General features: G+C 52.1%; 1 protein-coding gene across 1 annotated transcript in view; it reads left to right on the plus strand.

Annotated features, from left to right (window-relative positions):
* Nucleotides 1–1,842: 1,842 nt before the first annotated feature.
* Nucleotides 1,843–21,831, plus strand: part of RPTOR (regulatory associated protein of MTOR complex 1) — a 98,599-nt gene continuing 78,610 nt past the window's right edge. Inside the window, exons 1-3 of the mRNA XM_056506076.1 lie at nt 1,843–2,054; nt 13,375–13,477; nt 15,334–15,416. Coding sequence (XP_056362051.1) covers nt 1,893–2,054; nt 13,375–13,477; nt 15,334–15,416 — 348 coding nt within the window. The 5' untranslated portion in view covers nt 1,843–1,892. The remainder of the gene's footprint in view (nt 2,055–13,374; nt 13,478–15,333; nt 15,417–21,831) is intronic.

A 21,831-nucleotide genomic window follows, 5' to 3' on the forward strand; every position in this document is an offset into this window, starting at 1 on the left:
CTTCCCCCCCAAGCATCCCAGAATTCAGTAATTCTCTGCTTTTGTGTGGCTGCTGCTGAGGAATTCATGAAAGGTTAGCAGAATCACAGCCATAAGCATTTCCTGCAGCCTGGCAGTTCATTCTGATAACAATCCTGCAGTTATCATCAGCCATCAGCACACAGCACCGAGAGCAATGAACCAGCTGCTCAGCAGGGGAAGGAGCAAAGCAAAATTGGCCACCCCAAGAAGCATCACTTGCCAGTCTTCCAGTCCCTTGTAAAGAAAGGTCTTTGCTTTTGAAATATCCCATGAGTGTAAACAAAGTACTTATGTGTTTGTGTAAAAGAATTTATGAAAATTAGTTGTTCTGTAAAGCAAATTACATGTGTATTCTTTCATTTCTACTTTGAAATAATTTTTGCACGTTCAGGTATTACAAATATGAATGTGGTGGGGCTTGGTTACTGCCAGGAGCAAACACTGAGGAACTTCCTTAGGAGCAATATTTGATATTAATTAACCTTCAGTTTAATAGCAAGGAGGATCTGTGGCTGAAATTGTTCACCTGCCTTTCCTCATGGTGGAGCAAGCATCAGACACATCTGGGGCTGTGCCCACTTTCACCATCCCCTGCTCTTATGCTCTAGAATAAATAAGTGACCACACAATACAAAGCACAGACCAAGAACAGGCATGGCCGGGCTGCTCGTGTGCCTGGGAGTGTTTGGAAGAGCAGGACAGGCTGGTGTGAGGCTGTCAGTGCTGAGACAGCAGCTCAGCATCAGGGATTGATGTGCAGCTTTATTCAGGGTGAATCTCAGCGGGTCTGGGCAGAGTGTGGGGCTGGGAACAGGGAAAGGGAACAGGGAGCAGGGAAAGGGAACAGGGAAAGGGAACAGGGGCAGGGCGGCCTCGAGCTGAGCCACACAAGGACAGCGGGAGGAATTTCCCCATGGGAATTCCCGGGGAGGTTTGGGATGCCCATCCCTGGGGGTGGCACTGAGAGATCTGAGATGGGGACAAGGTGGGGATGGGGCACAGCTGGGTCTGGATGCTCTGGGAGGGCTTTTCCAGCCTCGGGGATTTTGGGATTCTGGGATTCCCGCGCCGTCCCCATGGCAACGCGCCGTCCCCATGGCAACGCGCTGTCGCCACGGCGGCGCGGCGGAGCGCGCGGCGCGGCGTGTCCCTCGCGGCGGCCCGTACCGCGGGGCATTGTGGGCCGGGCAAGATGGCCGCCCCCGTGCCGCGGTGCTGAGCCCAGCCGCGCTCGCCGTGGCCCCGGGACGCGCGTCCCGCCCGCCGCCCGCCCGCCCCCGGAGCGCAGCTCGCCGAGCCGCCCTCGGCCCCACGGTGTGCGAGGGAGCCGCGATGGGCCGGGCGCCGTGCCCGCCGCAGGGAGCGCGGGGCCCGCGGGGGTAGAGGTGCGAGGGAGGCCCCGGGCCCGCTCCCCGCCGCCCCTCGGTGCTCCGAGCCCGGCCGGGGCCGCTGCCCGGGCCCGTCCTTCCCCGCGCTCCGGGGAACGCTGCCCCTGACCCGCGCTCCGGCCGGAGGGACCCGGCCCCGCTGGGGCCCGGCTGCACATCGCTGTCCCCTCTGGGGCCCGGCTGCTCATCGCTGTCCCCGGCTGCACATCGCTGTCCCCTCTGGTGCCCGGCTGCACATCGCTGTCCCCTCTGGGGCCCGGCTGCACATCGCTGTCCCCTCTGGGGCCCGGCTGCTCATCGCTGTCCCCGGCTGCTCATCGCTGTCACCCCGGCTGCACATCGCTGTCCCCGGCTGCACATCGCTGTCCCCTCTGGGGCCCGGCTGCACATCGCTGTCCCCTCTGGGGCCCGGCTGCACATCGCTGTCCCCGGCTGCACATCGCTGTCCTCTCTGGGGCCCGGCTGCTCATCGCTGTCCCGCCCATGGAGTCCGAGCTGCTGCAGTCTCCCCTCCTGGGGCTCGGGGAGGAGGATGAGTCCGACCTGACGGACTGGAACTTGCCCCTGGCCTTCATGAAGAAGAGGCACTGCGAGAAGATCGAAGGCTCCAAGTCTTTGGCTCAGAGCTGGAGGATGAAGGACCGGGTAACGCTGCGGGGCAGGAGGGGCTTAGAGGAGGAGCAGTCGGGGGACAGGAGGAAAAGGAGGCAGAGCTGTTGTCAGAGGAAACGCTGCCTGTGGATCTGATAGTTTGTGTCCCAGGCGTGTGAAGTCAGGGAAGCAGAGCTGCAGATGGGTCAGAAGCGCTGGTTCGATGCTCGCAGCACTGGGCTCGGGGAGCAGCTCCCTCATTTCAGCTCTGGGTGCTTGGTGTGTTCTCGGCAGGACAGAGCAGAGTCAGGAGGAGCCCTGGGCCAGCAGGTGCATGGGCAGCCCCAGGCAGGGCTGCAGGAATTGCAGCAGCTGCAGCTGCCCAGGAGCTGCTGGGTTTGGGGTGTGCAGCAGTGTGGTGTGTGCAGTGTAGGGTGAGGGTGTCCTCGCACCTGGAGAAACAGACTGTGGGGTTCTGGAGGCAGGAAGTCGATTTCAGGGGAAACTCTTGTGTTGCAGCAGGAGCTCCTGGTGTGTTTGGGGAGGTGTTGTGTGTTAAACAGTGACAGAGGAGTGTCCCAGCTGGGAGTCTGGGATCCTCTGTGTGCCACCTGAAGTGTCCTGGGGCATCATCTCCACTCCTTCTGTCCTTGGGACCTGCTTTGGGTTCCATCTTCCCTGGCTCTCACAGTTCTTGTACCCATAACTTGCTGTTTATGGATATTTTTGGGTTTTCCTGGCCAGCTTTCCGTTATGTTTATGATCCTCTTCTAATAGGATGGAATAACTTATGGAAACTCCAGGCTGGAATTTCTGTGCAGAGGCCATGTGCCCAGGCTGTCCCTGAGTCTCAGTGTTCCCAGACTGGTGATGACACTTCTCACAAGTTCTGAGCCATGAGGAGAGCCACGTGCTGAAATGGGACTTGGCAGATCAGTGCTGGGCTGAGGGAACGTTCTGGGTGTGATTTAAAGGCAGCACAGACTCGTTGGGTGCTCTGCTCCAAGGGGCTCTGGCACAGAGGAGACTCTCCAGGAGGCTGTGGAGGTGTGATGAGCTTGCTGCTCTATTTTGGGTGCCTCTGCCTCCCTGGGACGCTTCCTGCTCCCTCATTTCCTGATCTGCAGAGTTGCCTGTTTCTAATTCGGGAATGACTTTGCCTTGCCTGGGCTGATCAATAGGGTGTGCAAGCAGCAGCAGCACAGGTTCAGGGGGGGCTCAGGGGCTCTGGTTGGTGTGAAATGTTTCATTCAGGGGTGCTCAGGGGTTCTCTGGTCGGTCTGAAATGTTTCATTCAGGGGTGCTCAGGGGCTCAGGTTGGTGTGAAATGTTTCATTCAGGGGTGCTCAGGGGCTCTGGTCTGTGTGAAATGTTTCATTCAGGAGGTGCTCAGGGGCTCTGGTTGGTGTGAAATGTTTCATTCAGAGGGTGCTCAGGGGCTCTGGTTGGTGTGAAATGTTTCATTCAGAGGGTGCTCAGGGGCTCTGGTTGGTGTGAAATGTTTCATTCAGGGGGTGCTCAGGGGCTCTGGTTGGTGTGAAATGTTTCATTCAGGGGGTGCTCAGGGGCTCTGGTTGGTGTGAAATGTTTCACACCATCAGTGAACATCCCAGCCCAGCTCCCACTGCCTGCAGCCTCCTCCTCTGGGACTCTCCCCTGCCAGAAACATCGTGCTTGTTGCTGCTGCTGCTCTCTGGGGATGAGCTCAGTGGGGCTGGGCCCTGGCTCACTCTCCAAAATACTGAATCTGATTCTTAAGAAGGAAGAAAACAGAAGTAAATCTTGAATTTTTCTGCTTCCTCTGTCAGCTGGAGCCAGATAACTTCCCAGCAGGGCCAGTGGTGCAGCTCAGGTGTCATTTGTGTTTGGGCAGCTGGACCAGGGATCGTTGGGACAAACTTGCTGTTGTGTATAATTACTTTTTATTTAAGAACAGGTGCATGGAAAGATACCAAAAGCAGGTAAAGACACCTGAGGGAGGAAGAACAGCTGATTCAAGAATGCTCAACCTCATTACTTTCAATTCTCAGCAGCTATTTTTTGTGCCTTGTATTTTATTCCCCATTTTTGCTGTCATTGGCTGTCTCCTGAGTGCTTTGTGTGAGGTACCAGAGGCAGCAGCTCAGCCGGGGAGGGAAGGGATGAGGATGGGCTTTGGAATGCTGCAGGGATGATGGCTGGTAAATATTTCCACCCAGTGAGCTCGAGTTCAGCTAATCCTGCAGACCAGTTCATGGGATCTAATCTGCTTTGACCTGGTGTCCGTGACAGGAGGGAGGGCAGCTCCCTCTGCTGCTGCTTCCCCATGGCCCTGCTGCAGGGGGCAGGGAATGGAGCACCTGGAGAGCACCCAGGAGCTTTGTGGGGTGTTCTGTGCTGGTGTGAGGGCAGCCTGTGCCATCAGGGTGAAAGCTGATGGGCTGTTGGTTTTCCCCTTTTTGTTCCTGAACTCCTTTGTTGTGCTGTCTGGCATCATAAATGAATTACTCCTTGTTTTAGCTGTTTCCAGGAGGTTTCTTCTCTTTCTCTTTCCTTGCCTCCCAGCACTGTCCCCCGGTGCTGCTGCAGCCCTGGCAGTGCCCACAGCCCCGGGGTCCCCCTGCTGCTCCAGCCCAGCCCTTCCTTCCCTGCACCCCTCTGGGAGGCTCTGGCCCCCTCCCCAGTTCTCTGCAGCTTCTTTGTCTCTGGCTGCCTTTCCCACGGGCAGGGCTGATGGGTTTGGGGGGTGCTCTTGTCCTTGGGCTGCTGCTGTGCAGGGGACGTGCCTCTGGCTGTGAGCTGAGTGTGGAGAACATTCCAGTAGCTGCAGTCTGATAAATGAGCTGCACAGCCCAGCCTGGGGACCACTGTGTCACTGAACACCCCAGGCTGGCTGGGAGTGCAGGAGTGCTCAGAGCTGAGCCCAGCCAAGGCTCTGGCAGCCCCAGTGCAGGTGGAGCTGTGGCATTTCCCGTGAATCACGACAGCCCCAAGCAGTGGCAGATTTTGCCTTATTCACCGAGGAGTCATGGGAGTGATCCCAGCTCTGCTACGGTGAGGGGAGTGAGTCACAGATTTGGGAGTGCAGTGACTCCTCATCTGGCTTTGTTGCTCAGGAACCCCGGAGTTTATGTGAAGTTGAAGGTTCTTTAGAAGGCAGAGCTCTGATAAGGGGAGAATCAAATCAGAGTAATGAAAGGTAAATGTAGAGAAAATAAGTGAGAATTCACTGGTGTCCCCCGCCCCTTCCTCCACAGGGCTGCTCTGAAAACATTTAATCCTTCCTCTCCCCCTCCCATGGACTGCATATGCCATCAAAGTGACACTGCTTTGATCTATTATTTATTTAAAGAATATTTTTAACACGAGAGGGTTGGAATTATGCTTTGTGTATTGAATTAAATCTCCCAGCCTCGGTAGCAACCAAAGTATATAACTTGATTTAAAGAAAAAGACTCCAAGTACACCAGGTTTTACTGACAAGTTGCTATTAAATTCAGAATATTTAAATTAAGATTTGCTGTATTTATATTGATTTCTAAGATAAGCAGAGAGCAACAAAGCTGATTGTAATAGTTTTACCTCTACATTTTTTTTCCTGCTGCCTCATAACTTGCTGAGTGAGAATTAAATCCTGTTTTTATGAGAAGAAGAATCCACAATTAGGTGTCTCTAGAAATGCAGATTAAAGCAGGACTGCATACAAATGTGCTTAATTCAGATGAGCAGGGTTTACCTGGGAGCAGAGAACCCATGGAAGTGTGCAAGGCCCGTGGGCTGGGTGGCTCTTTTGGGGAGCTGGGCTGGGATTTCTGTCAGAGCTGGGCTGTGGGTTTCTCTCAGATCATGGCTCTGGGTTTCTCTCAGATCATGGCTCTGGGTTTCTCTCAGGGCTGTGGCTTTCTCTCAGATAATGGATTTGGGTTTCTCTCAGGTCATGGCTCTGGGTTTCTCTCATGGCTCTGGGTTTCTCTCAGGTCGTGGCTCTGGGTTTCTCTCAGGTCGTGGCTCTGGGTTTCTCTCAGGTCATGGCTCTGGGTTTCTCTCAGGTCATGGCTCTGGGTTTCTCTCAGGTCGTGGCTCTGGGTTTCTCTCAGGTCATGGCTCTGGGTTTCTCTCAGGTCATGGCTCTGGGTTTCTCTCAGGTCATGGCTCTGGGTTTCTCTCATGGCTCTGGGTTTCTCTCAGGTCATGGCTCTGGGTTTCTCTCAGGGCTCTGGGTTTCTTTCAGGGCTCTGGGTTTCTCTCAGGGCTCTGGGTTTCTCTCAGGGCTCTGGGTTTCTCTCAGGGCTGTGCTCACTGGCTCAGTGCTGTGCTGACCTTCTCCCCTGGGCTGCCCAGAGGTGACTGAGGGGTTATTGATCCCTCTGGAGCTTTCAGTGGCACTGCCAGATCTGATAAACCCACTGGCTGTTTGTCTGTTCCCCTGTTCTTCTCTAGAGATCTCTGTAGATCTCGCAGTGCATTATCCAGTGAACTGGAGCCCAGGTTTGTGTCAGTGCCAGGCTGTGCCAGGGGTGCCAGGCTGTGCCAGGCTCAGGGGTTGGAGGATTCCTTTGCCTCTCCTTGTCCCACAGGCTCTGCCAGCAGCACCCTCACCAGCATTTTTATTTCTGTGTTTGTATTTATTGATCAGTACTTGCTGAGCTGGGCCAGGGTGACCTCCAGCTCTTGTTGGGCAGGGATGGAGCAGAGGGTAATTAGTGTGATTGGTGTAATTAGTGCAGTGCAGAGGGCAGGGCAGTGCCCAGGGGAGGAGGCTGTGCAGCAGGTGAGCCTGCAGCCCTGTGCTGGTGTTCTGCTGCCTTGGCACATCCCAGGAGCTCTGAGCCCTGCCCCTGGCACATCCCAGGAGCTCTGTGCCCTGTGCTGGCCCTGGCACAGCCCAGGAGCTCTGTGCCCTGTGCTGGCCCTGGCACAGCCCAGGAGCTCTGTGCCCTGCCCTGCCCCTGGCACAGCCCAGGAGCTCTGTGCCCTGCCCTGCCCCTGGCACAGCCCAGGAGATCTGTGCCCTGCCCCTGGCACAGCCCAGGAGCTCTGTGCCCTGCCCTGTGCTGGCCCTGGCACAGCCCAGGAGCTCTGTGCCCTGTGCTGCCCTGGCACAGCCCAGGAGCTCTGTGCCCTGCCCTGCCCCTGGCACAGCCCAGGAGCTCTGTGCCCTGCCCTGCCCCTGGCACAGCCCAGGAGATCTGTGCCCTGTGCTGCCCCTGGCACAGCCCAGGAGCTCTGTGCCCTGTGCTGGCCCTGGCACAGCCCAGGAGCTCTGTGCCCTGTGCTGGCCCTGGCACAGCCCAGGAGCTCTGTGCCCTGTGCTGGCCCTGGCACAGCCCAGGAGCTCTGTGCCCTGCCCTGCCCCTGGCACAGCCCAGGAGCTCTGTGCCCTGCCCTGCCCCTGGCACAGCCCAGGAGATCTGTGCCCTGTGCTGCCCCTGGCACAGCCCAGGAGCTCTGTGCCCTGTGCTGGCCCTGGCACAGCCCAGGAGCTCTGTGCCCTGCCCTGCCCCTGGCACAGCCCAGGAGCTCTGTGCCCTGCCCCTGGCACAGCCCAGGAGCTCTGTGCCCTGTGCTGCCCCTGGCACAGCCCAGGAGATCTGTGCCCTGCCCTGCCCCTGGCACAGCCCAGGAGCTCTGTGCCCTGTGCTACCCCTGGCACATCCCAGGAGCTCTGTGCCCTGTGCTGCCCCTGGCACAGCCCAGGAGATCTGTGCCCTGTGCTGGCCCTGGCACAGCCCAGGAGCTCTGTGCCCTGTGCTACCCCTGGCACAGCCCAGGAGCTCTGTGCCCTGTGCTGGCCCTGGCACAGCCCAGGAGCTCTGTGCCCTGTGCTACCCCTGGCACAGCCCAGGAGCTCTGTGCCCTGTGCTGGCCCTGGCACAGCCCAGGAGATCTGTGCCCTGTGCTACCCCTGGCACAGCCCAGGAGCTCTGTGCCCTGTGCTGGCCCTGGCACAGCCCAGGAGATCTGTGCCCTGTGCTACCCCTGGCACATCCCAGGAGCTCAGTGCCCTGCCCTGCCCCTGGCACAGCCCAGGAACTCTGTGCCCTGCCCTGCCCCTGGCACAGCCCAGGAGCTCTGTGCCCTGTGCTGCCCCTGGCACAGCCCAGGAGCTCTGTGCCCTGCCCTGTGCTGCCCCTGGCACAGCCCAGGAGCTCTGTGCCCTGCCCTGCCCCTGGCACAGCCCAGGGCAGAGCTGGAGCCCTGGGAGGGATGGGGGCTGAGCCTGGTGAGGCTGGGCCAGCCCTCTGTGCCTTCCCCACAGCCTGGCACCCAGCTGAGCCCCTGGGCTTGTCCTGGTGGCTGCCCCTGCTCTGCTGCCAGCTGGGGAACGCTGCTGGTGCAGGAGCTCATGGGCAGCACCTGGCTGTGGCTCAGGGATTGCTGCAGCTCCTGCTCAAACACTCTGAGTGCATCCCCAGTCTGTGACTGCTGCAGGGTCTGGGGGGGCTGTCCAGCAATGGTTTGAGGAACAGTTTGTGAGGAAGATGTGAGGCTGTCAGTCAGAGCCTGGGCAGACAGACACCTCCTAAAGGCAGTGCCAGGCAGGAGTGGGAATGCTGTGGAGCCATGAGCAGTCTGCAGGAATGCAAAGCAGAGGCCAGGAGGAAAACCCTTGTCCAGAGAAATGGGGAATGACATTTGGAATTCGCCTCTTGTCGGTTCTTTTGCAGAAAGCAAAGATCATAGGAATAAAATGTTTGCTTTCTATTATTTTCATGGTTTTTAAGAAGTGATTGACAGGGAAGGAAGCCCCATTTTGGCTCAGAGCACCCCAGAGTGGGTGGGAGGCAGTGTCTGGCTGCTGAGCTGTGGCAGACAGGATCAGCCTGCTCCAGTCTGGAGTTTTTAACCTGGAGCACAGGGGGTGGCACCTGGGCTCACCCTGCATCTGTGATGGCCACAGCGAGTCTGAGATGTCACTGCTGTCACTCGAGGGGCTGGGGTGGCTCTGGGTGCCTGAGTGGCAGCAGCAGCTCAGGAGTGTTTGCAGTGTTTGAGGGCTGGGCTCTGAGCACTGAGCTGTGTGTAGGAGCTGCCTGTGTTGGGCACAGGAAAGCTCTGAAGGAAATTCAGAGCATTAGTGCTGAATTCAGAGGTTGGAGGAGAAGCCAAGCCCTCAGGAGGAGGTGATCGAGGAATCTGGAGCAGGCTGGCACACCAGGAACTCACTCTGGGCTGCAGATGGCTGGAGACAACCTGCAGAGCTGTTGAATTATTTATTTTAACTTGAAGCAGTTCTTTGCATTCTACTGCTTCTCTTGCTGTGGAGAAGCACATGGAGATTTTTTCCCCCAAAACAATTTATTTATCTTAAACTTTACTTTAAAAAAAAAAAATTCCTTGAAACTGAAAGCTTTTTTTAAAAGATGCTTCACCCTGCACGTGGTGCAGGAGCTGAAGAGGCAGCAGGGAGCTCTGTTCCCCTGGGTGGGGCAAGTCCCACATGGAATATTTGGGAATTTGTATGCAGCTGTGTGGGGCAGGGGAAGGTCAGGGCTTTGTTTGCCTGTGCAGAGCTGCATTCCTCAGGGGAAGGTGGTGCCAGGGCCTGGGGATGCTGCAGGACAGATGTCACCACTTGTCACCTCTCTGGGCTGGGAGCCCAAGGGAAGCTTGGCAAGGAGGGAACAGTTGCAGAGAGAACTGAACTCAAGGAGAACAATGTTTCCTCCTGTTCTGCTCTCTCTGGAGACCTCCTTGCTACCTGAGGAGCACCTGGCTGGTGGTGAAGAGATTTGTGTCAAATCTGGAAATGGGTGTAGAGAAAAATGTGGAAAAAAGGCTTTGAGAAGGGAATGAATTTCCTGCACAAGGAGGAAATTGAGCCTCCTGGCCAGGGAGGGTTTTCAAATGAGACTCATTTGAGGATTTGGAATTTGGGAGATTTGTCCCAGTATCTGTGTTTAATGCTGATAACTTCATCCTCAACTCTGTAAAATAATGTAGCTGCATATATTTCATGTTTAATGCTGACTTAATCTTGTATTTGTATTAACTCCCAGAAGCAATTTGGGCTCACTGGCATAAACCCAGGCAGGTTTCTAACACTTGAGTGTTCATCTGGGTAATGTTTAAGTGAAAGTTTTCAGTTTGCAAATTGCAGTGTAAAAATCAAATATTAATGGGGTCTAAAATGTCCAGTCTGAATGTAGCACAAAATGCAAAGTTTCCCATAAATGCACTGACTTGTTCTTGCTGTTACTTGAGCTGGAATATCAAGCAGCTCTCTGGCTCTGAGCTACAAACCTGTTCTCACTCAGGCTGACAGAAATGGGTGTTTTGGTTTCAGCCTGGCCTGGAGGGATGCTCCAGTGGGCTCAGGTGAGCTCCCTGGGATGAGAAAACTTCATGTTTTCAATCAAACCCAGAACATAATGGTTTCTTTCCTGGCTGAAAATACCTGCAGATATTGCACTGTACTCACCTGCAGATCTGTTTGGCCTCTAAATGAAATAAGAGGTGAAACAGGAATATTTTAAAAGGTCTTTAGCATAAGATGTAAATTTTAGTGTCAAATGCTTTAATCAGCAGTTTCTCTTCCGAGCAGACACAGAGCTCCCTCTGCTCCCCCAGTCCCATTTCCAGTGGCTTTGGGATGAGTTCTCTGCCATCACTTCTCAGGAAGAGCATTCTGACTGAGTGGCTTTTGCCATTTAAGTGTTGCAGGTTCTGACCCAGAGTTATTAAATCACTTGAAATGGGATGCAGTACAAGCTGGGGAGTTGTATCCCATTTTTTAACATACAAATGACACTCCAAAGTGCAGAGCCCACAGGAAGAGCTGCTGTGCTTTGATCTTCAGCCTTTGCTGACAGAGCATTTTGGATATTGGGTTTCTTACAAACTTGCCAAATGTTCTTCTGCTCCATTTTTTAATTCTAACAAAAATCCCTGGAAATGTATTCTGATGGATTCCTCCTGAAATGAGGAAAAGAAAATTTCCACTGTCCTAATGACAGATGAGAATGTCCTCGTGCTGCTTGTATTAAGGACCTATAAATATGCAGTGAAGTTTCTGATGTGTTCCAAAAGAGTTTAGAAGTGGGAAATTATTGGGGTTTTTGGGATTGGTCTGGTTTTTTTTTTTCCTTTTTGGTCAGTCACATGCATTGTCCCCCAAACTCCCCCTGGGCTGGGCTGAGCCCCAGCGTGGGCAGCAGGGCAGGGATGGGCACTGTGCCCCTGTGCCCCAGGTGAGCCCCACCTGCAGAGCTGCTGCACAGAGCCCAGAGCAGGCTCAGGATGGGCAGGGGATGGAGCAGCTCTGCTGGGAGGGAAGGCTGCCACAGCTGGGACTGCTCACCTGGGCAGGAGAAGCTTTGGGCTGACCCCAGTGTGGCCTTGCAGGGCCTGGAAGAGCTGCAGGAAACGTGGAGAGAGATTATTGACAAGGGATGGAGGGACAGGACACAGGGAATGAATTCCCACTGCCAGAGGGCAGGGCTGGGTGGGACACTGAGCACAAAAATCCTCCCTGTGAGGAGTGGTCAGAGGGGTGAGCTGGAGCTCCCAGGATGTGCTCCCTGTTAGCAGAACAAATGGTGCAGGGCCAGGCTTTCCATCCTGGGGCAGGTGGCAGAGGAGAAATCCCCCCATTTGTCCCTGGGATCAATTCCTGTTCCTCTCAAGGGTTTGCTGTCAGTTTTCCAGGAGAAACACTTATTAAAAACCCTGAACCTGGGGATGGAAAATAAATATCAGCCTGTTCAGCATGAGCCACCAATCAGATATTACCAGCAAAATACTGAAAAATAAGTCAGTATTAGCCTGCAAATGGGAAACAATAAATAAATGAGATGGAGAAGCTTGCTTGGCAGGATACTTTCTCTTGGAATGATTAATGTGTTTCTGTGTCTAATAAGTCATTTTGTGTAGTTTTCTGTGTTTCCTGGGCTGCTCAGTGTGTGTGGCAGCGTGGGATGGTTCTGGCAGTGCCTGTGCCCTTGCACAGCATGCAGCTCCTGCATCCCTGGGTTCTGGGGAGGGCAGGGGTTGTGCAGTGCTCAGAGGTTTTGGCTGGTTTTTAAGTGGTTTTTGGGTGGGTTTTGGGTGGGTTTTGGATGGTTTTTGGCTGGTTTTGGGTGGTCCAGAGCACTCAGAGCTGCTCAGGGCACTGGAGGGTCTGCAGGACTGGCCCTGGTTGTGCCACTGACTCTGCTTTTCCTGTGCATGTCCCTAACTCTGCCAAAGTGCTCTGAGGCAAATATCCTGAGTGCTGAGCTGCAGCTCTGGGCTCTGCACCCACCCTGGGCACTCCTGGGAAATCCTGGCAGGGAGTTCCTGTTCAGGCTCCTGTTCTCTCTGTGCTGCTCAGTCCTGGGCAATTCCTGCCATGGGGAATCCTGCAGCATTGCAGGGTTTGTTAGCAGGAGCTGGGGTTGGGATAAAGCCACAAACCACAGCTCCTGCTGATTTTTATTCCATATTCCCCATCATGGCCATGGAGTGAGGAAATGCTGCAGGATTTCTGCCCTGCTGTACAGCCTGTGAATGGTGCCTGCCTGCTCCAGCTTCTGATTAAATTACACATTTATGTGGCTCTGGGGTTTTCCCTAAGTGTGAATTTGGGGATTTTTTTTCCCTTGCTGTTGTGGATTGCACAGAGCAGCCTGGGGATGTGGGTGGCCTTGCTGCAGGCAAGCCCTGAATGCCTGGAATCACTGAGAGCCTCTCACTGCTTCTGTTTTCCTGCTCTGGTTTAGGTGTTGGCATCAGGGAGTCTGGGAAAAAACCCATAAAGATGTGAAGTGATAGTTTTCAGGCAGTACTTTTAGCTGGCCAAGGTGGTTTGTCATTGGTTTGAGGCAGTTTTGGGTCCCAGGTGAGGTTGGGTACATTTGTGCTGCCTGGGCAGTGCCAGGGGGATGTGGAGCCAGGATTTCTCCTTGCAGGGCTCTCCAAGAAAACCCAACACGTGAAGAAAACAAAATAAAAAACGTACTAAATAGATTAGTTTTGGTGTGTTTGTTTGTTTAATTTTTTCATGGCTCTGTTTGTCACTTGGGGGTTTTTCCATTGTAATTCTTTTAGTTTCAGTATTAGAGATCACACACTGCATTATAATTTTGTTCAGGGCCCCTGAATAGCATTGCCTAATGTTTTAATAATGTGTTTCAGTTGGACAATGGCTAATTTAAGATGAGTAGCAGAAGTTCACTGGACCCATTTCCATGCTGAGAAAGAGAAGAATGGGCTCTGGAAATAACAACAAAAATAGTAACATGGAGCCTAAGTACATTCTAATAAAAAATATGAAAAATTTCATCAGTCAGGCCTTGCTTAAAATAGTCCATGTGGCAGAGCAGGTGGGAGAGGTTGGGTGAAGCCTGCAGGGGTTCTGGGTGGAGGAGCTGGGAGCCCAGAGCTGTGCACTAAGCTGTGCTTGCTGTCTTTGCAGATGAAGACTGTGAGTGTTGCCTTAGTTCTGTGCCTCAACGTGGGCGTGGATCCCCCAGACGTGGTGAAAACGACGCCCTGTGCCCGCCTGGAGTGCTGGATTGGTGAGTGCCCAGAGCTGCAGGGCTGGGGCCTTCCAGAGCCTGGGCTGGGCTGGCAGCAAACCTGCCACTGCAAACCTGCCTCTGCTTCTCTCTGGGCAGGGAGGAGTCCAGCCCCAGCTGCTGCCAGGGTCAGCTCTCCTGCTGGGCTCTCAAGTGAGACCCCACAGAGAGAAACCAGCTGCTAATGAGCTGCTTTGATTTCTTGTAATTATTTTAGATTTGGAAATGTCAGAGGCACCTTCAGAGTGCTGGGATTGCAGAGCTGCCAGTGCCCCTTGTCTGCCTCACCCAGCAGAGCAGGGAGCTTTGGCAGACACCTTGCTGTGTCTGGAGGTGGCTGCTCCAGGGCTCTTTTAATTGGAATCAGTCAGAAGAACTGGAGTTATTCCCAAGGATGTCTTGCCAGCAGCTCCAACACCTGAGTTTGCTACTTTCATGCAGCACTGCACTAAATTCCTAGGTTTTTTGTGAAGAAATTAAAAGTTCCCTTGATTTTGGAGAAAAAAAAAGTCTAATTATCAAGATGAGACCATTCTGAAGTAATATTAGAAGGAAATATCTTGTGTACAGAAGCTTTTTCAGAGAGATTTGGGTTTTTATCTAGGAATTGGGAATGCTCAGCCTCCAGCACATCCCACGCTGGGCACTGTAGTCCTCAGCTCAGGGCTTTGACAGGCCCCAGGAGCAAATTAATCACTGCACAAACAGAGTTCCTGTACAAACTTCCAGCAGACTTGGTGACCTTGCCTTCCCTGCCTTGTGAATCACAGCACCTCAGGTGTGTAACCTGGGAGGGCTGAGGAGAGCCCTGGCAGGCACAGCCCTGGTGCCTCAGATCCAGGAGCAGAGGAGATTGCAGAGCCACTGAAATAAAGTCATTAGTGCCTGTCATCAGCAGAGAGAGTTCTGAATGCAGTTTTGTAATTACATTTTCAGTCTGTTTATGTACACAAGTGCTCCTTCCACTTCCAGCCAACTTGAAATTTCTGAAGAAGGTAATTGGGGAAATATCTGATTTTTGGCTGCCATCAGCCTCAGGAGCAGGGAGGGGGTGCAGTGATGTCTGCTGTTCACACATGGGGTCACACATGGCCACCCCTGGTGACAAGTGGCCTCTGAGCAGAGCCACCTGCAGGTCCTGCTGCACCTTCCACGTGCTTTTATTCATTAAAGAAAAATAACTCTCCAAATCCTGCTTTCATCTGTTTTATTGCATTTTGTTTCTAACAAAAGGATATTTGTAAAAAACTGGAAAAAAAACCCCCTTCATTGATCTGATTTAGTGCTTTTAAAATAATTGATATTAAATAGGAAAATATTAGCTTGTAGGGTTTTTTTAGAGAAAACTTGTTAATTGTTTAATTATATGTCCATGGTGTTTGAATAAAGCACATGGCCTGGAATTGTATTGCTGTGTATGGATTGTGGTAATTATCTAGCAATAAAATTAACTTCTTAAATATTACAAATGGCACACAATCTCTGCAGCAGGAAGCAAAGAAAGTAAATGAAGCAGGATTTTGCATTCATCAACAGAAAATGTTTGTCATCAAATATTTAACCAATTTGAGTTCTTGTCATTATTTACAATAGAAACCTTATTTCATTATTAAAAGAAACAAGTGCAATGCCTCTCCTGTCTTTGGAAACAAAATTGTGTTCAGCACCTCGTGAGAGAAATCTTCCCCATTTGTCAGTGTCTAATGGAGCTGGATTCTTGTTGGACTGGAGAATGTGGGGATAATCTTTGGGTAAATTCCAGCAGGGCCAAGGTGTTGGTGAGTGTGGAGCTGGCATGGCAGGAGCCCTGAGAGCAGCCTGGGTGAGCTGAGTGCTGCTGTGTGTTCTGTTCCCAGATCCTCTGTCCATGGGGCCTCAGAAAGCTCTGGAGACCATCGGGGCCAACCTGCAGAAGCAGTATGAGAACTGGCAGCCCAGGGTGAGTGTGGGGTGTCCTGGGGCTCCCCTGCCTGGGGGCTCACAGAGCTGCAGCCTGGGCTCCTGCTTGCCTTCCTGGGCTGCTGCTCAGGGTGTTTATTTCTTGCAGCATTCATGGCAGGTACTCGTGCACAGTTAAGAGAATTTCCTTCTGCGTTTTTCCTGGTGGCACACTGACAATTCTTAAATCTCCACAGCCCAGGAATTTAGCAGCAAATTCAAAGAGTGCCTGAAATCAAACAGGAGAAAAAGCATCTTGTTGCAGAGGTGGAAGGAGCACCTTTCCTGTGCTGGGTTCTGGGGGAGGAGGGGCAGCTCGGGAGCAGCAGGGGCTGGTGGAGGCAGTCCCAGAGCTGGGCTCATTCCTGCTTCCTGCAGGAAACCTCAGCCCTGGCACATTGCAAAGCCAAACACGTCCTGCTTGTTGCACTCCACAGGGCTCTGGAGCTCTCTGCAGTAATAAAGAGAAGTTGGTGTGCCATCTGCAATAAAACAATAGGAACATTATTGAATTTCCTACAGCTTTCATATAAATACTAATGCATCCAGTTTTGTCTGTTTCTTGGGGGCTTGGAATGGTTGAGGAGTGGATGGAAGGAAGGCAGTTTGGGGAAAACCAGTCTGGAGAAAAGAGCAAATCATGACAATCTTCTGAAACAGCCAGTGCTGCCAGGCTGTCAGTGCCTTCCAGCAGGAGCTGCTGTCATCAGCACCTTGTTGGGAGTGAAGTGGTGCTAATTGCTGGTGGCAGTGGTGACCACGGTGTCACCAGTCCTGTGCCAGCCAGTCCTGGCTGCTTCTGCTCCAACATCCCCTTTTTGCTCAGTACAAACAACTTTTCTGAAAGAAAACTGTAAAAAGGGTAAAGCGTGAAAATTCCGTGTTTCTGGAAGCTCCCAGGCTGCACAGCTGATGGATATTTCCTTCCAGGTCTTATTGAGCCCCTTTCTAAATAATTTATCAGCTTGCTGTTGTTTGAAGTATTTGTTCTGATTAAATTGAAGACTTTGCTTTATTGTTGTGTAGCTACATAAATTTGTGTGCTGCAGGAGTAAAATCCACTTCAGCTGTTGTTTCCTCTGCAAAATCTTGCCTTAACAATATTCAGTCATTTCATGCAGTTCTCAATTGAAGATTGTACTGGGAGAGAGTGTAGGAGATGACAGAGCTGTGAGATAAAGAGTTCTTGATAAAGAGTTCTCTGAACAAGTAAAGAGTTCTTGCAATTCAGTGCAGATATAATTGAAATGCTGGTGGAAAAGTGGAAGGGAAACCAAGACAGCTCTACACCAACACTCCCTTGGGTTTGGGGCTGAAGTTTTGCTGGGCAGGGAAGGGGTTAAACGTGAGGATAATCTGGAAAGAGGCTCAATTACAGAGATCAGAGGGGCTGCTGAGAATGGAAGGAGAAAAGGGAGTGAAAGTGAAGAGCACAGGACCTGGTAATGCCTGACTGGAGGGGAAACCTTCCCTGGGAGGGGAAACCTTCCTGGGACTGCTCTCTGCCCTGGAATGTGCAGCAGTGGGTGGGACTGGCTGCAGGAGCTGGGTGGAACTGGGGCTCACTGGTGCCAGGGCTGGGATCCCCAGGATGGATCCCTGGGATCCAAGAGGAGCGTTTGGCTGAGACAGAACTGCCCAGAACAAAATGGTTGGAGTTTCTCAGGAGGTTGCTCGGTATTTGAAGTATTTAGAGAAGGGACTGATGGTGTTGAACTGGGATTTCTCTGCTGCTGACCCTGTTCAGCCCCCCCTGCAGAACTGTGCCTGTGTGAGGTGCAGCCAGAGCATGGCTTTGCTGTGCTGGCAGGGAGCAGCAAACATTTCCCTGCTGTTGGGGTGGAAATTCAGATTTCTTGGCAGCACTGCACGTTGTGCCACTGCAAAGGCAGGGACTTGCCTTAGTTTAAGAGTCAAGAGCCTGTGAAAGCAGGGCTGAAGGACTGTGGGCTGGAGTGCTGCTGCAGGGGATGCTTTATGGAGATGCAGGAGCCCTGGGGAGTTTTATGGGCAGGAGTTACTGCTCTGCAAGCCCCAGCTAGTGCAGGAGCTGGGCCCTGTGCTGCAGCCTGCAGAGCTGCTGGGATGGAGGTTCTGCTGCTGGGCTCTGCTTGCAGGGAGAGAGGGAGGGAGTTCTGTCCCTGCAGGCTGGAGTGGCCAGAGCTGGTGTGGATCCCCTGTGTGCCCTGATCCTGCACAGAACCCGTGGGATGAGCTCCCAGTGGGGCTGCTGCCTGCCCTCTCTGCTGGGTGCCAGCCTGGCTTCCCCAGGTTCTGCTGGAAATGTCCTTCCTGCTCCCAGCCTGCCCAGTGCCCTGTGCCCCTCCCTGGCTGTGCAGCCTGAGGCACAGCCCATAATCCAGGACCTGGTCTGAAGTGCTCTGGAGCATATGCCTATTAAATTTGCATGAAATTATAGATTTTTTCCCTTCTCTGTTAGCTCTGGCTTTTGCCCAGGTTCTCCCTGTAACTCCAAACTGACCACAACACTCACAGGAGTTTTCCCTCCTTCACTCAATCATTTTGATGCTTCTGATGGGATTGTACTGGTGCACAGATCCCAGTGGCACTCCTGCAGCAGCTGCTTTTTGCAATCCTGCCTTTTATTCTCTCTGAGCTTTATTATTCTTTATTCTCTGATGAGCTTCCCCAGCCCTGCCAGGAAGGGCAGACTCAGCTCCTGCTGAGCTGCTTCCCTGGGATTTTCTGTACAGACCTTCCAGCTGGGGGCAGTTCTTCTGTGGGGTGTGGGGGTTTTGCATCCTGACAGTGATTTGCCAGCAGCACTCCCCTCCTGCCAGGCCAAGGCACTGACCCATCACTCCCAGAGAATCCTCCCCCTCACACCCACTTGCCTACATAAAACTAAGTCAATTACAGTATTGACTTTTTAATTCAAGTGCTACAATTTTGCCTCCCTTTTTCTTCTCTCAATTTCCTCCTTTTTTTGCTAAGAGAGTCATTTGGGCTGTTTTAATTCTCTCCTGGAATGAGCTGATTTCATTAGAGCTGAATGGATTATACCTGAACAGGCATCCCTGGGGTGAAGTGTGAGCCATGAAGGGGGATGAAAATCCTGGATGGGGAAATCCAGAAGATTAAATAAACTTTTAGGAAGCCTTTGGGAAGAGTGGGTTGAAAGCAGGAGGTGGTGTTAGGGAATGCCTGCAGCTGGAGGGTGGCACAGGCACTGCAGGGCTGTTCTTGGGCAGGGAGTGGAGAAAGGGCTTTCCCATTTCCCTCTGATCCAGTCTCACCTGTTGTGGGATGGTCTCTGAGGACACATCTCCCACAATATGGATAAATTATCTCTTTTGTGGCAGCCTTCAAGGAAACAGTGATTTCTGATCAAACAGGCTGCTTCTCCCTCTCTTTAGTCTGCTTCCCAACAGTTTTCTCCTCATTTCAAAGGAAGCAGGGCCAGGGTACTTGAAATGGATCACTGAAAGCCTCTCCCTTTCAGTGCATGTTGTCTGTTGTTGATGCTGTTGTTCCCCTCATTAGAGATCTCTGGGCTTTGATTCTGTGTCTGAGGTTTCATTCCTTCATTGCTTTTTTCTGCCTAATTAATTGGGAAGTTGCTGCTGCACATCAAAGGGGAGCATTTCCTAAAGAGTAACTACTTAAGCATGAAAACTAATTGAACACATGACCTAATTATTGGTCTCTCAGTGAGTCATACTTTTCCTTTATTTCTGTAGGGTTTTTCTTTTAAAACAACAGCAAATACTAATTGCTCCTGCAGAAGAAATACTGTAGAATTCCAAAGGGGAACATGGAAAAACTGGTACTTGGTCTCCAGTAGGAGATATCTGCAGGTGTAGGAACATGTAAGAAAAAAATTAATAAGAAGGAAAAGAACAACAAAAAGACAGTGTGACCTTGTTTAACAAAACCAGGTTTTCCTTAGAGGACTATGTTTGTTGGTTTTCATTTCCCAACAGCTCCTTGAATTTGGCAGCTATTTCAGGCTCTGCAAAATTCTGCTGTATCAATCCTTTGCTGTCTTGTTAAAGATCAACTGTCTTCAGCATAAACCAGCAGGGGTTTTTTTTGGGGGGGAAAAAAATCTGCCATAGAAGTGGAGTCAACAAGTTTAATTGTGAAACTCAGTTATTGCTGTTCTTCTGTCTGAGAAGCTGTGTGGTCAGAGTGTCACTGTCAGCCAGGGCTGGACACCCCTCTGGAAGCAGTGGCCATTGAAAAGCAGATTTCAGTGTGCTGAAGGATAAACCCACTCTGTAATGCATGGGGAATGTGGAGGAAATGAGGAGTCAGTGGTTGTAGTTCTGCCTTTGGAGTCTCTGTCCAGGTGATCTGCATCCCAACCCTGCCTCAGCCATGGCCAGGGCAGGGCAGGGCAGCTGCTCTTGGTGCTGGAACCCTCAGCTGGGCACCTCCTGCCTGCCCCTGAGCTGCTGTACATGGAGCAGCAGAGCTGAGCATCTGGGAGCTGCTGTGCAAGGGGGGCTCCCTGCTGCAGCTCTGGGCACAACTCGTGGTTTAGGGCTTTGGACAGTGAGGAAAAAACCCTGATGAATCTTTAACACACCCCTGAAAGTGGAAACTGTGAAATTGCAGCAGTAGTGTACTTAACACTGGTTTCTCAGGGATTCTCCTGGAAAAATGAGTCACAAAATGAAAAAATGGTTTCAGGCATGAGCTGCTGTGGGAAGTGTGTTCAGAAGCTGCAGGGAGCAGGCAGTGGCACTGAGCTGTGCCTGCACTGCAGGCAGCAGGTCTGGCATTCTGGAGCTAAGTCAACAACCTTGCAAAGTCAGTTTAGTGGGGAAATCCTGAAATCCTGTGGCTGCTGGCATCTGCTGCAAGGCTGGAGTGCAGAGGGCAGGATGTGCTGGAAGGGAGGTCAGCCAGCAGCTGAGCTCCTGCTCAAAGCTTCCCTTCCACACTGCTGACAAGAACCTCATTTCACATCTTCTCTTCTCCATGTCTGTTTTGGTTTGTGCTCTGTCATCAAGATGGGGCCAGCATTGGCAGGGAGCAGTTTGTGGTTTTGAGGGTGTTTTCCTGTGGCCATTGATGTTGGCTTGTCAGAGGTGGGAAGAAAGAGCTGATGGGAAAAGGCTCTTGGAGAGAAAAGCAGCTCTGCCTGGCAAAGCTGATTAACACATTTCTGTGATTACCAGCCAGCTCTGGGTGACCTATTTACAAAAACACCTTGGAGTGGTGAATCCCTGGGATGGGGACAGGGAGGAGCCTCCTGCAGATCCATCCTGGGGCTCTGTGCCCAGTGAAGAGCACTGGGTCCACTGGAGAGGGGTGCAGTGCTTGGAGCCTGGGACATGCCAAGGATGCTCCTTGCTAACAGACACCACCAGTTTGTGCAAAACTTAGAGATGAGCAGAGGAAATTATTGACATTTTTGTTTATATTCCTGCTCTTTTCTAAGGCAGGAATATCCTGAGATGCTTTGGTTTAAACTCCTTTCCTGTGGAGATTAGCAAAGCATAAACCTTGGAATGATTGGCTTTCCTTCTCCTGACTCCTTAAGGGGTTTTTAATCAGAAAATTGCTTCATTAAACAATTACTTTGCAATCAGAGGAGAACTGAAATTACTAAACAATTATTCAGTATTGAGAAGATGAAGTTCCTGCCCTGCAGGGCCCCAGCTCCTCTCTGGAGTGCTCAGGCCAGGCTATGAAGACACCAGCAGGAGAATTTCCCAGTTTGTACTCCTGCAGCCTAAACTGGGCTCCCAGTAAGATCCAAGTTTCTGTTGAAGAAACAAGAAGTTCCATGAAGTTTAAAGAGCTCTTAAACTGAGGTTCTAGAGAAGGAATGGAGCTGAGCTGACACTGGTGTTCTGTTGTTTGACAAAGCAGGTTTGAGAGATGTGAGCTGGGCTGTTTTAAAATCCTGTTAGGGACCTTGTGGTGTGACCATCGAGCTGTCACCAGGCTGAGGGGCACATCTGGCACATGGGAAGCAGGTTTGAGTCCTTTTGCCATTCCCTTTGTTTAAAAGTAAGCAGTTATTTAGGCAGCCCTGTCAGAATGGTTATTTGAGCAGGTTGGGAAGGGTTTGTACCAAACACAGGAGGCTGGTGGGTGGAATTGCTGTGAACTTTGGCACAAACCTGCAGTGTGAAGCAGCTTGGAACTGCTGAGGAGCACACCTGTCTCCTGGATGTATTGTACAGCAACTCAAGGTTGGTTGTCCTGATTTTTGTCTTCCCTGTCAACATCAGTTCTCATGAACAAACTGCTCAGAGGCATTTTTTTTTTGGAAGTGTTATTGGATCCCCAGCCTGCACAGCCAGGATTAGGTACTTTGGAATTCATTTCACATTGGACTTGAAAGCAAGGTCAGAGTCTCTGCAGAGGGAAGGGAAAGTCCCACTCTGCTGGCTGCAGGCACAGGGGGGGCTGTGCCACACTCAGAGCTGCCTCCAGCC

The sequence above is a fragment of the Oenanthe melanoleuca genome, chromosome 18 (genome assembly GCF_029582105.1).
Source record: "Oenanthe melanoleuca isolate GR-GAL-2019-014 chromosome 18, OMel1.0, whole genome shotgun sequence".
NCBI classification, from domain to species: Eukaryota; Metazoa; Chordata; class Aves; order Passeriformes; family Muscicapidae; genus Oenanthe; species Oenanthe melanoleuca.